General features: G+C 40.7%; 1 protein-coding gene across 7 annotated transcripts in view; it reads left to right on the top strand.

The window, feature by feature from the left end:
* Window positions 1-7,811: 7,811 nt before the first annotated feature.
* rbms1b (RNA binding motif, single stranded interacting protein 1b) overlaps window positions 7,812-15,430 on the top strand; it is a 45,306-nt gene continuing 37,687 nt past the window's right edge. For 5 of the 7 annotated variants that reach the window (XM_083777232.1, XM_083777240.1, XM_083777235.1 and 2 more), the window contains exon 1: window positions 7,812-7,975. In XM_083777232.1, the coding sequence (XP_083633358.1) occupies window positions 7,904-7,975 (72 nt within the window). In that variant the 5' untranslated portion in view covers window positions 7,812-7,903. The remainder of the gene's footprint in view (window positions 7,976-15,430) is intronic. The other 2 variants (XM_083777238.1, XM_083777236.1) reach the window with 2 other exon arrangements.

Below are 15,430 nucleotides of genomic sequence, written 5' to 3'. Positions count from 1 at the left end.
TAATTACATTTCCTATTCTTCAGGACTGGCAGTCTGGTCTGGCACTGGGAGATCAGCAAGCCACGGTTTTGATAGTTCTTGCAGTGCACTGTCTTGCTAGATACTATATGGGCCATATTATATGCCTCCCTTATACAGTTGACGTGACAGATGAATACTAGGGCTAAACTATGTTTAATCTGCAAAACATCTTTACTTATAAAATTCAGATTTTTCATTAAAAAAATGCTATTTCCTCTTAGTTGCAATCTCCCATAATGGCAATCTGAAGAATAACTGAAGAAAGAACTATGAAGGGCCATCATGATCTGCAACTGGCCTTTTTAGAATGCCACATGTGCTGATATATCTTTTGTAGGCTCACTTGTTTATTGCCGTTATCATAAAAACCAACGTATAGATACCCATGCAAAAAAAGAATCAATAAGGCAAATATAATTAGTTTATATTATAGCCTAATCTTTATGCATATTTGTCGTTTTATCCTACTTTATTAAATCAAAATGATAAAGTAGCCTGCCTGTTATACATGCATATTGCACCAGCATTCATCTATTCTACTACACTGCATTGCAGCTTTAGGTAGTAGTATGTGTAAGGTATACCAGAAAAGTACATACAGTATGATGCTTTGTGCGAAATTGTACAACCTGCTTTCAGAAATATAGGTACTTATGTTGAATGAATATGTATGAATGCATGACATCATGGTGTTCTACTACAGTAGAACTGTGCCATTTTATGAACGTATTGCTGAAGAATAATTATTCTAATAAAATCAATTATAAATGCATTAGGCTACATGGATGACCAATAGATGGCAGCTAAGCAACTTCCTCAGTGAGTATCCTGTTTACATTCTTCTGCAAGTCAATTCAATTAATTTAATTAAAGGACCAAGCAGTCCTGAAAGGACTTGGTCCTTCATTGTTTTTGTAGTTTTTCTTCTTCCGCCAAAAATAGCAATTCTGGCTTAACCGTGCAGTCGGTTTTCGCGAAATTTGGAGATATGGTAGAGGGCCATGCCAAACGGTGAGGATGAGAAGCCCACAACCATTGGCCAACCAGTGGCGCTATATTGAAAATGCAAACTTTGACCACGAATAGCTCATGAACCGTTTGGCCGTCAGCAATGAAACCTCGACACACATATGCGTCTCCTCATGCCGAACAAGTGTTGTTGCTCTTACTTTTGACCTCTGACCTCTAGATCACCCGCCATTTTGAATTATATGAAAATCAATTAAAATGCATCTCCTCCCAGGATATTTGATCAAAATGCACGAATACGCACCTATACGGACATGGGAAAGTATAGTACGTTTTTTTAAGTGAAAAAATTAAGGTTTTATGAGCCAATGAAAATTGCAGTTTTGTGAAAATTCTTCTTTTGTCCCTAATACATACATGCAGCGTCATATGCTTTTGCAACTTTACAGTATGGTAGAGGGTCATGCCAAATAGAACTGAAACCAGCCTTAAAAAATCACGTGTGAACTGAGTTTTGCAACTCCCCTCTCTCCCCCCCCCCCCCCCCCTCCCTCTCTCTCTCTCTCTCATAGGCAACAGTGCAGCACCATCTCTATCTCTGTTTCTGGCACAACAGCGCCCCTACTGGTACTAAAAGTCATACTGGTGCTCACAGTCACATAGGTGCATGCATGGATGGGTTAACGTCACATAGGCGGACACGGACAATGCTGTTCCTTGGAGTGGTTGCACCACTCAAAAAACATGAACAGCAAATACACTGTAATAATGAATAATGGACCAGGAACCAAATAATTGTTATCACAAACACTGAATGATTCTGCTGTTAACAATATAATGATGTCATGTAGACCACATGGTCTAGTGGTTAAGAGATTGGACTTTTATGCGGGAGCCCCGAGTTCGAATCCTGGGCATTGGTGCCGTGACCCGGATCAGGTTTCCCAGTGGGAGGAGGTCAAAAGGGAGGGGAGTGTAGCAGTGGCTCAGAGCCTCTGCCTGATGGTCTCAAAAGTCTAATATCTCCCCTGGTCCAGAGGGATATCCTGTTGGTCTAGTGGTTAAGATGTTAGGCTTTCATGCGGGAGGCCCGAATTCGAATCCTGTAGGTCTGCTTGAGTGCTTATGCGTTGGTACTCAAAGTTATTGCCTTCTTGAATGATTTTGCTGTTAACAATACAACATGAGTCTTGAGTCATGAGTATGAGTCTTCAAGAATGCTGCCCCTCACATGCCCCCCCTCATTAATTCCCCCCCCCCCCCCCACACACACACACACACACACACACACAATTAAAACTGACCCTGTCACAATGGTCCTTTTTTTCACACGTTCACTCTTCCATGTTTCTATTTCTTATTGTGCATATTATTCTTATTGCCTTCCTGCTTGGTCCTGCCTTATCAAATGAAGTTATGTGCATTATACTGTATAATGCATGCCATTTTAGCATAAGGTATCATATATTGTGTTAAACAAATATAAATGTGGCATTATTTGTTACAAGTCACTTAGTTGTTTGAAATGTAACAGTTCTTGCCCAGTTCTTACATGTAACAGTTCTTACATCTCTACACCGTCCTCCCTATAAATACCTTGCATTCTTCTCTGCCTGTACCTTAAATTTGTTCTTGCTGCCTTTGCATGGCCAGAAGGGGGAGATGGTGGAACTCCTGACTGACACATTAATTTCCTTTCAGTCAAACAGATGATGGTACTGGATCCCATCCCCATCCCACTTTTGTGCTTGGCAAAGCTTAGCACCTATATTCATATGCAACTTAATACATGGCCCATATACTATATGTATTTATTTCATGTATACACTGCCTTTGCTTTCTTTTCTCTTTTTACCATGTTTTTTCTTAAGCTGAACTGAGTTATAGGGTAAGATAAATAAATAAATTGCACTGGGATGAGGTTTATATTTTAAATCTGATACAAGACCTATAGAAGCATGCTGTCTCAAACCCTAAATCTGTATAGTTGTTTCTAGCACACTAAACAAAGAGAGAGCTCAAAGCAAGATAACTAGATAAGCCATTGCTGATTTTCTGTCTCCAGTCTCAGTCTTTTGTTAGTGGTCTGCAAATCATTGTGTTGCTAGTCTGGAACAGTGGGGCTCCCGTGGTCTGGCTCCTCAGACCCTAGGGAGTAGGGAGTCTTCTTCTGAGAGTCGTGCCCAGTGCCCACAGAGGTTGTCATCCATGACCCTCACAGACATTCCAGCGTCCACCTCTTCCCCTGCTGAGGGTGACCTAAACATCCAGATTGTCTCAAACATCCCCAATTCAGATAAAAGCTGTGGAAGTTTCTCAAAGGAAGGGGACAAGAGGCCTTAAGATCTTAAGTTCTAAGGACGTCTGGTTCACTTTGACCTTATGATTTATGACAGGCTGAGGTCAACTTTGTCTTGTAGTTCTTCCCATGTAAAAAATCACACCTGTGTGAAGTGAGGGGCGCTAATATATTAAAGTCTAACTCATGTTGATTAGGTGATTTAATGGTGATGTAAAACAAACTGTGACAAAACAACATTAAATTATCTTTATTGTTAATGGCATTTAATGTTTATATTTAGGGACAAGATGACGTACATTTTCCTTTCATTGTCAATGGCGTTTTTAAAACAAACATCGAACTAAAGACAAACATTAAACATCCTTCATTGTCAATAGCGTTTTTTGTCTGTCTGTCTGTCTGATCATACATCTGCTGCTATGCTCGTGCACCTTTATATCTTATCTCAGGTATTTTGTGTAAATATGTTAATATGATATTTTTTCACTTCTGTAAACAATAAAGCTGATACTGATTCTGTCATGAATGTCTGTTTCTGTCCCGGGACCAGGTTTTTGTTGGTGCACCACGTTGTCAGGTTCTGAGCCTCCTCCCTGTATGCGGCTTCATCCTTGTCTGATTTAAGACCATTGGCCGTTGTTTCATCTGCAAACTTAACAATAGTGTTTGAGTCATGTGTGAAGACTGCGTAAAGGAAGACTGCACAGAAGACTGCTGCATGTGCTCGGTGCTCAGGGTGAGGGTGAAGGATGTGTGCTTGCCCAGTTTGACAGTTTGGGGGCGGTTGATGAGGACTAGTCACTATAGTCCAAGAAGAGGAGTCTTGGACTAGTCATGGAATTTGTTGACCAGCTTGATGTATGATGGTTAAGCCATTAAGCTGTAGTAAACAAAGAGCACGCTGATTAAGTTGTATGTTGTGTCTGCAACTGTCTGTATACTACAGGAATTTGATTGTCCACTCAAATGCAATGCCCCCTCCCGCTCCGTCAGGTGATGCTTATGCCAACTTAATATCCCCAAGGCAAAGAAACAAACCTGTGGTGACAGGGCTTTCTCAGTTACTGCCCCCACCCTGGAACTCACTTCCAGCTCACATCAAAGCTGCCCTCATCGTCGCCACGTTTAAAACCACACTCAAAACCCACCTTTTCAGACTCGCTTCCCCTATACACACACACGCACGCGGCACACACGCGCATGCACGCACACACACACACGCAAGATCATGCACAAACACATTATGGGATTCCACAAGTGAAGAGAGGACATTGCTTTCTTTTAAATAATTAGCTTACCTTTTATAGAATTTAAGTTTCATTGTGGTGTATTTATTCCATTGTGGATAATAAAGGAATCTAATCTAATCTAATTTAATCTACCTAATTCAAATCCCCCTTTTCTACCATCTATGGACATCTCCCTCTCTCTCTCTCTCTCTCTCTCTCTCTCTCTCTCTCTCTCTCTCTCTCACACACACACACACACACACACACACACACACACACACACACACAGAATGTGTGGCAAGTAGCAACATATCAATGAAGTATACTCACTTCAGTCACGTGTGTGACTCACAATAACACTGTAATTGATTCCACAACTAGAGAAAGCTTACATTTCGACATTGCTATTAACATAATTTCCGTCTCTTGCAGTGTGAGAATAACAGCACTTAAACATACAAGACCACTACATTAAAATGACATTTAATTTGTTATATTGATAACAAACATTTTAAATAAATTAAAAGTAAAACAGGACTTTGTTACCTTAACATCTATTATTATCAGAAATGTTGTTATATGTTGCCACTTACAATAGCCATAAAAGTGATCAGACCATATGCTTTCATATATAGAAGGGTCTTTAAAAAAGTGAGCCTTTTCTTTCTTTCCTGATCTCAACACTTACAAAGGGATAGAATGATGTAGACTAGAGAGACCAAAGGGATAGAATGATGTAGACTAGACTATAGTCACTAGAGAGACCCCATAAATCTCAGCAGGAAAGGTTCTCTGGGGAGCAGTTCCACTCTTTACCAGCATCTGTCAGCTCAGCTTGGAGAGGACATCTGAGGCCAGGAGGTCAGATGGGGTTGATTTTTGCCCTTTGTATATAAAGACATATATCAGGGTATTGCTAGGATGGCATTCCTCTTGAATGTGGGGTAATCAAACCCCTTTAGCAAACAGCTATTTTTGCCAGTGCTCCAATCTCGCTCCTGGAGTCCACGGTAATTTTGCATGGAACATTTTATTCGTTCTTTCGTTCGTTCTTTCGTTCGTTCGTTCGTTCGTTCGTTCGTTCATTCATTCCAACACCAGCTGAACTATTGCAATGGCTTTTAGCATTTACTGCACACACCAGCTTATCATTGTGCTTCCTTACGGTTTGTCAGTGGTCTGGTGACAGGCCAGTCAACTTCCTGTCCTGGCTGGAAGCATATCATAGTGGAGCCTGGCTTGAGTTCAGCCGTAAATCTTGGTCCATTGAATGCCCCCCACCTCCCATGTTTCTCTCATGTCCAGCAAAATAAACAATCTGCTGTAGGTCTGCAGAAATGTGAGATCAGACAGAAGGCAGAGCTAAGGATTCTGGCATGCCTGGAGGAGGAGAAGAAGAGGAATGCAGGGAGGGGGGGGGGGACTCACAGATCAGATTCCAGGAACCCAAAGAAAGAGTGGCTGAGGAGAATGAGAGCAAGAAACCCTGGGGTAAATGAAATGAAACCAAGTTTGAAATGAGTTATAAGTTTGATAATGCAATTTCCTGGTCTCTTATACATCATTCTCGACAACATTCATTCGACAATGTATAGGTTGTGTTCTTCATCTCTCTCTCGATCCTTGTTGTTCTATGGGTGCATTTGAGGAGAAGCACAGTACAAGTCAGAGGTGTCATTTATATTTTTACAATTTCAGAGTTAAATGAAACACTTGGACTTCATTGTTTATGAACAAGGCATGAAATATGGCTGCCTGCCATCAGGAAATCAACCTCCACCACAGTGTACTATGCTAGATTGCTAGTGGTTTGGTTTCAATCAGTAATGGAGGGGAGAGCTGCACTTAATACTGTTGTTTTAGTTTGAGGCTCTGGCCGCAGGGGGGTCCCAGCCATTTAGAGGTAGGCTTTGAGGAAGATGTGGTCAAGAGAGGAATAATGTAGAACTAGAAACACATTTGCAGTCCAGAATATTTCTCCACTCAAGAATTTAATGTATGGTATGTGTGACCATTGCTACGGGGTATTGTAGTTTTGTTTTTTGATTGATTAAATACTTAACAGACAGTTAACAGACAGCTTGTTTCCATTATTGTGATATTCGATTAAGTGAGATTTCCAATTTTCCACATGTGTGCCCTGACTGTTGTTAGTGTAGCCTATACCAGGGGACCCCCAAATTGACACTAATTATCCCACGGACCCCCCATTTGAGAAAACATGCCAGGGACCCCCCATAAGAGAAGTTTTTACGGCTCTAGCAGTGATTCTCAACCAGTTTAATTTCAAGGACCCCCAGTTTTACATGCATTTAAGCTACGGACCCCCGATTTAATGGCATTTCTATCTCTGGTACCCACATTTATATTGTAAAACCACTGTTAATTTAACTCTGAGCGTGTACACTCTCTGAGTTACAGACCCATAAGGGTCCATTTGGTTCCTAACTATCTCGAGCTAGGTACCCCCTGGAACTCCCTCAAGTACCCCTAGGGGTCCCCGGACCCCACTTTGGGAACCCATACTGTTGTGTCTGAAAAGTAAAACATATTAATGTAGCATACTCTTCACATTTTTATTATGCATACATTATAGTATAGGGTCGACATATAGGCTGTAATAGGGTAGGTGAATGATATCAAAGTCCTCATTTATGATGCATTTTAATGGAAAATGTCTATGTTATTTATCATGTAATAAGTTATGCTTACATAGTAATAGCATATTTAGCCTACACACTGCAACTAGGTTAGGGAACTGCATGGGCATAACTAACTACAGATGTTTTTGAAATAAATGCAGAAAATAAATGGACAAAAATGACCTTCCTGGCTGGGTGTATGAGAGTTTCCTGTTTCTGAGAGAGGAAGTTCTCCATGTTCCTTTAATTCATGTCACAGGCTCACAACAAACGGGGAGTATTATTAGAAATCTTTGTTTGGAGACTCGATAAACTGCTGCCTTGAGTTATATGTTGAAACATCAAACATGATTAAAAATATTGAACTAACAAACAAAGCAACAGGTAGCCTATATGATATACGCAAAACATGTTTACTATTAAATTGGAGATTGTATCTAGGCTATTATAAACGGTCGTGTCGGGGGGGAAATCCAGTTCTCCCTCTAACGCAGATATGATTTCAAACTTGTAAGCATCAAACCAAATACAACAATTCAAACAAGTCATGTGTCCACTCCACGCAGAAATTAAGAATCCCCTTGGAAAAGACTCAAAGAGGCAGATCCGCAGTAAGAGGGTGAGGTCCACCTCCAGTCCACACTCCACCAAGAGACAGAAATCAACACTAAAAAACGTAATCGCTGGAAATATTTAAGTAGCTACTAATACCCACCAGAGGTTAACACATTTCTATCTTCATGGGAAAAGTGTGGAATCAGCAGATGTACCCCCAGTGCTCTTACTACTATCCTCAATACCTGCAGACGAAGGTAGGCTGGTTACTCCGCTAGATTGTGTGTGTGTGTGTGTGTGTGTGTGTGTGTGTGTGTGTGTGTGTGTGTGTGTGTGAGAGAGTGTGTGTGTGTGTGTGTGTGTGTGTGTGTGTGTGTGTGTGTGTGTGTGTGTGTGTGTGTGTGTGTGTGTGTGTGTGTGTGTGTGTGTGTGTGTGTGTGTGTGTGTGTGTGTGTGTGTGTGTGTGTGTGTGTGTGTGTATTCGGCTACGGTACTGTAGCATTCGCTGTCTCGAGTTTGGAACTGGAACAATATGCCTGCTAGGCTGCTGGATGCCATGCCACTGCCAGATAATAATGAAGCTAATCGTGTTGTCTACTAGGAACAATGCTATGCCTTGTCTGAGTGTCTCGTCTCCTATTTCAAACTAAAGCTAAACTATTAAACTCAATGTTTTTAATTCCCTCATCATGCGATTGGCGTTTACGGTTTGTGAGAGCTGACGTACAAGAGCGAATTGTGTTTTACCTTTTGACGAAATCTTGCAGAATTGTCCTCAGACAGTTCACATTGTAAAAAGTACGCTCGTTTGTCCTATTTTAGTATAGCCTAGTCATGCGCACATTTTCAGATTAATGGTGTGCTATGCTGATGCACTTCAGTTTGGGGTTTACCAAAGGCTTTTATATCTACACTATATTATAATACAAAGCACCAGTGTGAGAAAATGAAACAGATATGGGAATATGAGGTTTGGAGGAAAGTCCCTGACCTACAGGCATATCAGCTAACATAAAGCAGATCAGTCGAGAACAGTCTGCATTACTAAAGCTCATGAAAGTTTTATCAACATGGCTGCCTATTAAGTTCCTAGGTTGGTACTAACAACCAACAGCAAAGTAATGTTGATATATTTGATCAAATTATTAAAACATATAGTCTACAAGAACAGAGCATAGTGGATGTGGAGCCACAAAAATAGACTATAGTTGAACAGTAGTCAATTAATGTGCAGAATGGACCTATTCATTCATGGACCACTAAAGAGGATGTAATATACGGGGACAAGGTCATTCATTTGACTTAGATGTGTGTGGCATAGCTTTGACACAAAAGTAGCTTTCAAACCTGAAGAGAACACTTCTTAAAGAGACTGGGAAAAGTGATGTGATGGCACATTGTGTGGCGCTCATCTCATACTGGGATCACTCAAAGGTTGGTCTTCCCTCTCTGAAAGGAGAACCATGCACTGGCAACAATTCATCTTTAAAGCCATTGATGGAAAGCTACCATCATACATCACATTACTATTAAAATGGAAAAGAAATACTCGCCAGACCCGTTCAAGTGAATGGCTTAAACTAGAGGTCCCATCCATACAATCCGAACTAGGAAAGTCAGCCTTTTGCTTCGATGCCCCAACAACATGGAACACTTTACAGCAAACATTGAAAATTAATACCCCAATATCCTATGGTCAATTTAACAACCTGCTTCTGAACCTCCCTACCTCAACATGTAACTGTTTTTAATTTATGTTTGTCTCATTGTCTATATTATGTCTTTGCCTTACATGAAGATTTGTTTGTGTATATAACCTGCATGTCTTTAAATTGTTTTATATAATGTATGAAATGTAATCTCGTCAGCATTGAAAATGAGGGAGAACCTCAATTGCTCTTTCGAGAAAAAAAAACTCAATGCTCATGATTATCCCCATTATGCCAAGTGGTCATACAAATCAATCCTATTTTGAGTATAAACTGCAACATGCTTTTTTCTGGAACACAGTGTTGTTCTTATTTTACCTTACATGACAGACATGTGAATGTAAAATAGCGTACAGTAACTTACATTTTGGATTTTAGGGAATTTAAAGTGGTTAACATTTAAAGACTGTGTATAAAGGCCTTACATTTTAAGGATAATTACTTTGGTCACAATTCCATATCAGAAACAGAAGTGATTGTTGAGCTCTAACTGTGCAATTTCGAGATATGTGTGATGGTTATATTTTGCTTGGCTTGATTCCCTGTCAACATTAGCCTTTAATCATTGACAAGGTAAATGTATTAACTCCCATGGGACTTACATGGTGAGCGAGCTTGTGGACAATGGCATTATGCTGAGGCTGAAAAGCCCTATACAATGTTTACAATAAAGTTTGGAGAGTTGCCTGGCAGCGGAATGTACACAATGAAACAGCACCGTGGTGCTGCTCTCTATGTCCATGGCAGGCTTAAAAGAACTCCCTTTGTGCTCATATGATTCTCATTCTTAGGACTTTTGATGCGGGCAAAATGAGGGTCCAGCTTCACAATAATACCTTCAATGCCACTAATAGTCAATGTCAAGTGTTTCCTTTTACAATAGAGGAAGCGATCAAACAGCCTTAATTTGTGTGAAGGTGTCTGAGCAATTTGAATGCATTCATGGTATTACAGTTCCAAAAAAGATACGCATAAATAACTCATTTAAATGTGTCAGGATGATCTATGATGCTTTTTAATATAATTTCTTAAAGAAGGCTATATTATTTCTTAAATTGCTTTTATTGGGGGATATGAATGTTGTTGCGGTTGAATGAAATTACATTTCCAGTTCTCACCAACGCACTTGGCTCATTTTGTCATGAGGCAATAACTTATTTATGAGATCTACAGATAAACATCTCTAACATCAGGCGGCTCCAATGATGATCGATTTCCTCCTTCGTGAATGTTTCATGAAAGCCCTCACCACTTATTTCTGTTACGTTGAGAGAATATGCCATGACTGACTGTACAATAACCATGTATTTTAAATTTATTTTCCAGGGATGTCGATCTGAAATATGAATGCAACAGAATTTCAGGGCAGTTGAGTGTATATGCATGTCATTAACAATTATTTTATTTTATATGATGAATATAGTATAAAAACATGGCATCATGAAATTAATCAAACACAACCTGTATAACCTTAACCAACATGCAACTGACAGCAAATCTACAGTGTTTGTTTGATACCCAAAACCCCCTAATACTAGTGAAGTTATAGATTACCTATCACAAGAGCAGAGTCTTGTTTGTATTTCATGATAGAAGTGAGAGCATGGGACAGATGGGTAGAATGCGGTCTTCTATCACATAAATACAATAAATAAATGTCTTCTGTTACACTTTCAGCCACTCTGCCCCAGTCGCTTCAAAGATGTAAGCCACGTATTCATTCAGTAATCATTCATTCAGAAAAATACTGCTGATCAGAGCAAGCTATATGACTCATGCTACTACAGTCATGTTTGGACCACTAGTCATGCATAGCTGAGCTGAGCGGTTGTACTGTACACACCTCGATTAAAGGCAGAATGGTAAATTTGAGGCCTTCCTTCCTGTGTGACGCATACACATAGGCACCCGTGGCTCTTCTTTTGTGGCTAGGCCGCTGTTCTAATGCTTGAGAGTTGACGAAAATGCTCTACCAGTGTGTCACAGAGGTATTTTGAACCCCCACCCCCACACCACCCCCGACACACACCTTCCATCAAGGCAGGAAGGTAAACACTGAGCTGCGTGCTTCTAAAAGCTTCCTGGAGCTGCTGAAGATCCTCTGCCCCACGTTGGAGAGGATTGTTGTGTTGAGCAGGGAATATCTGTCTCGCTCTGTGCATTACAGTCTTTGTTTATAATGACTCTGAAGTCATTCTGAGATTTTATTTGCTTTGATACAGCTTTATCTTGGAGATGCTGGTAGGGATTGAGTGATGGACTGATTTAATTTGTAAGAGATATTGGAACTGACAGCACTGTAAAATCACCTTGATCGGAAACAAGATGTATATCCTTTGGAAATGCCCTGGCTATGTGTGCACACACAGACTGCACACACAGACTGCACACATGTGTTTATGTGCATGTGTTGTGTGTGGCTCTCATCTCTTAGTGTAATTTAGTAATTAATTATCATACAGAATACAGATTCTATGTTTGGTTGTGCACAGACTGCACACATGCGTTTGTGTTTATGTGGCTCTCAGTATGTCTATGCACATTTACCTGTATACTAACTTACCTGTATATCCTGCAGAGGATGGGTGTTCACTAGCCTTTTTGTTAGCTCAGCAGACTCATGTCAACACATATAGCGATGCAATATATTAATGCTTTATCAGTCCATAAAACATACCATACCCGTGATGTTCACTTGCAGTTGCAGTAAGTGATACATTATGGGTCATGTGTATGATACCGTATGTTCAAAACACAGATCCTGTGTTTCTCCAGATATGATTGTATCCAGAGAAACACTTTGACTACATGGTGTTTGTGAATGGTTTATCAAATCAAAGAAGACTATGGCTTATTAATATCAAGACTGCAGTGATGACTCAAGTGATGACAGCTTTTCCTTTAAAAGGGTTTGGTTTTATTGTTTAAAAGGGTTTGGTTCTGTTACCCCTCTGTCTGCCCTGGTCCCTTTTAACACACAGTGACCTGAGTAGAGTGCTGAATCAGACCTCTCTTCCCTCTGGTGACCTATTGACTTCTCGTGGTGGCCTAACTTGTACCTCTCTACATGCTCTTGTGGTGACCTTTGGAGTCATTTAGGATGACACCAATTAGCATATCACATATCACCCCTATGGATTTTCATTGTGCCAATCTTTAAAATGCTGCAAAACAGCAGTGTAGGCTGTAGGGGAAGTTCAAAATAAGGACACTAGGTTGTTGATTTTGTAGTGGGCACACAATGGGAATTTCACTATGATTACGTAGCATTTTTGTGGTAAAGTATTGGTTTCTGGCTGATGTCAACATTTCCCTGTTTGCAATTGTAGAAATGTTAGATGTTCTTTTTCACAAACTGTTCAGCATGTTGAGAACATATTGCACCGTGGGCTTGCTAAGGTAGATACCCATACCCATTTTTTGCTGTTCCATTATACCTCAAGGACAAAGAGAGAATTAACTGGTCGCTGGTCTACGCTGCTCTCTACATCTTTGTTCAGGCTGCAGGCAAATCTGATATATTTATTTGGTTTTTTTAGGACTGACTGTCTACATTGCAATTTGCAAGTGCTCAGATTATATTTGTGTATTCAGAATCAGACACTGTCTACCTATCTGCATTTGTTTGCTGTGGTGACAATGTCACGGCATAGGGATGGATGAGCAATGAGCAATGGTGTGTTATACGACAGTATCACTCGCTGGAAAGAGCCAATCTACAAGCTCACATGTCGCATCAAGATGCGTTGTGTTGTGAGTGACACTCCCATACGATGAAGTATAAATCATGGTTTCAGTCAGATCCACTGTCCGAGTGTCGAGATTGGTAACCAACCTGGTAATGTTGTCAATTCGAACCCGGGCTCCCCCAGAGTTGAAGTGTCCTTGAGCAAGACACTGAACCCCTAATTTCTCCCGATGTGCAGGTTGGTGAAGTGAAGCATGTGATTTCCTACTGTAATTTTCAATGTTACTTCAGAATTTGTTACATTTTCTCCCAACACAGACGGGGATTTGGAATGGGAAAAACACTTCTGTGACCGGGGGGTGTGAGTTTGACATTAAGACTTCCATACTCTATTCTATGCTGAACTCAGTGGCCGCATCGGAAAAGCTGCCTCTACTTTTGGGAAGCTCACAGAGAGAGTGTGGGACAATAGCAAGCTTCACTGTCCACACAAAGGTACAGGTGTACAGAGCTTGTGTCATCAGCACACTCCTGTATGGTCGGTATAGTGAAACCTGCAGCGGCTAAAAAGCTTCTACCTTTCCTGCCTAGGCGTATGCATCACCTGGAGGAATATGATCACCAATACAGTAGTCCTGGAGTGAGCACAGCTTTGCAGTACTCTCTCCTGAGGCAGCGACGTCTTTGCTGGCTGGGCCATGTCCAGCGGATGGCCGATGGTCGCATCCCAAAGACATCCTCTATATGCGGAACTATCATCTGGCAAGAGACAGATTGGCCGTCCCCATGCAGCTACTCTACAAGGATGTCTGTAAACAAGACCTCAAGACATTTAACATCAGCCCTGTGACGTGGGAAGATGCAGCACAGGACCGCCTTCAGTGGCAGTAGGCACTCCACAGCGGGCTGTTCACATATGAAACCACCCTGGCTCAACACACCATGAAGCAAAGAGGACAAAGATGAAGCAAAAATAACTGGACACCGCCACACCATCAACTATCCCAGGACCGGCCTACATGTGTGTCATGTCATCTGCGGCCGAGTCTGCCTCTCACATATTGGTCTTACTCTTCTCAGCCACAGCAGAAGCTGCGCCAAGACCTAACTCCCGGCACAAGATGTCTATGGTCTTCTGAAACTGCGATGCACATGATGACACTTTCAGACATAGCTTGAATAATTCCCGGCCGACAGAGCACACTGGTCTTACACAAGGCAATGTTTGATTCACGTTGTGACGGATTGATAATTGAAGAAACAAACCTATTTACCCTGGCAGCAAGTGGGCATTCATTTTTTCTCATACAGCTGGCATTAATACAAGACAAAGATAACCTCTGTCCAAACTTAAATCAGGAGAAGGTGGAGTTCTGTGTGGGTTGATCTGGTTCGAAAGACTATAAAGGCAGAATGAAAGAGGTTGTGTGGTGCTCGTGCCTTTCTGAAGGTCACCATTAATTCACATTCTCCACCACCAGTGTTGGTTTTCCAATCAGCAGTTGACAGCAGTGGGTGAATTGCTTTTGATTTATAGCTTAGCCTGATCCCTGTATATTCTCTAGTCACTATACCAGCTTCAATAAAGAGCTCCCCCCTATCACTCACATTTAGAGATACTGTTGTAGACTTATTATGGTGTTCCTGCTATCATGAAAGCCACCTCTTTCAATCAAGCTTAGAAAAATAATGCCTACATTAAGCCTATATATTGAAACAAAAGGGATTTGGGATTTAATAAAATCCCAAATTGGCTGTTTGGAGATTATTTTTGTATGAATTGGTTGATACAAGGATATCTGTTCTAGTTTTACTTTTTTTTGTATTTACTATTTTGTAAATATTTATGTAAAATTTCCCAGTGTACATATTATTTTGAGTTTGTTTAATGATGAATGAATAATTTTGAAAAAGCAACATTTTTGTTACACAATCAATTTGCTTGATCAAAGGGCAGGCGACAAAGGGCTACTGGACAATATTTAAAAAGCTGTAAACCTGTGTAATAAACAGGTATCCTGGAATTTAACGGAATCATAGAGGTGCTATAGTCTTGTTGAATACGGTGAACAATATAAACAGCTAGGTGATCCATCTTTATGGAGTTACATTTGTGTAATCTATCGTTTTTGTAAAGAACTTAAAAGTAAAGAACAGGAAAGTATACGATTGACACTAAACTGGTCAAAATATCACACTGATGGCCGGCCGCACTGTGGAATGTTAAGTATGCATTCTCGACTGTACTAACGCTAAGGAAAGGTGAAACATTAGTAACAAGATTGTATCATTTAGATAGCGTGCTTAATGCAAGC

This window comes from Protomyctophum parallelum (genome assembly GCF_964188405.1).
Source record: "Protomyctophum parallelum genome assembly, chromosome: 11".
NCBI classification, from domain to species: Eukaryota; Metazoa; Chordata; class Actinopteri; order Myctophiformes; family Myctophidae; genus Protomyctophum; species Protomyctophum parallelum.
Note: the sequence above shows the minus strand (reverse complement) of the source record. Positions and strands in the feature narration are given on the sequence as shown.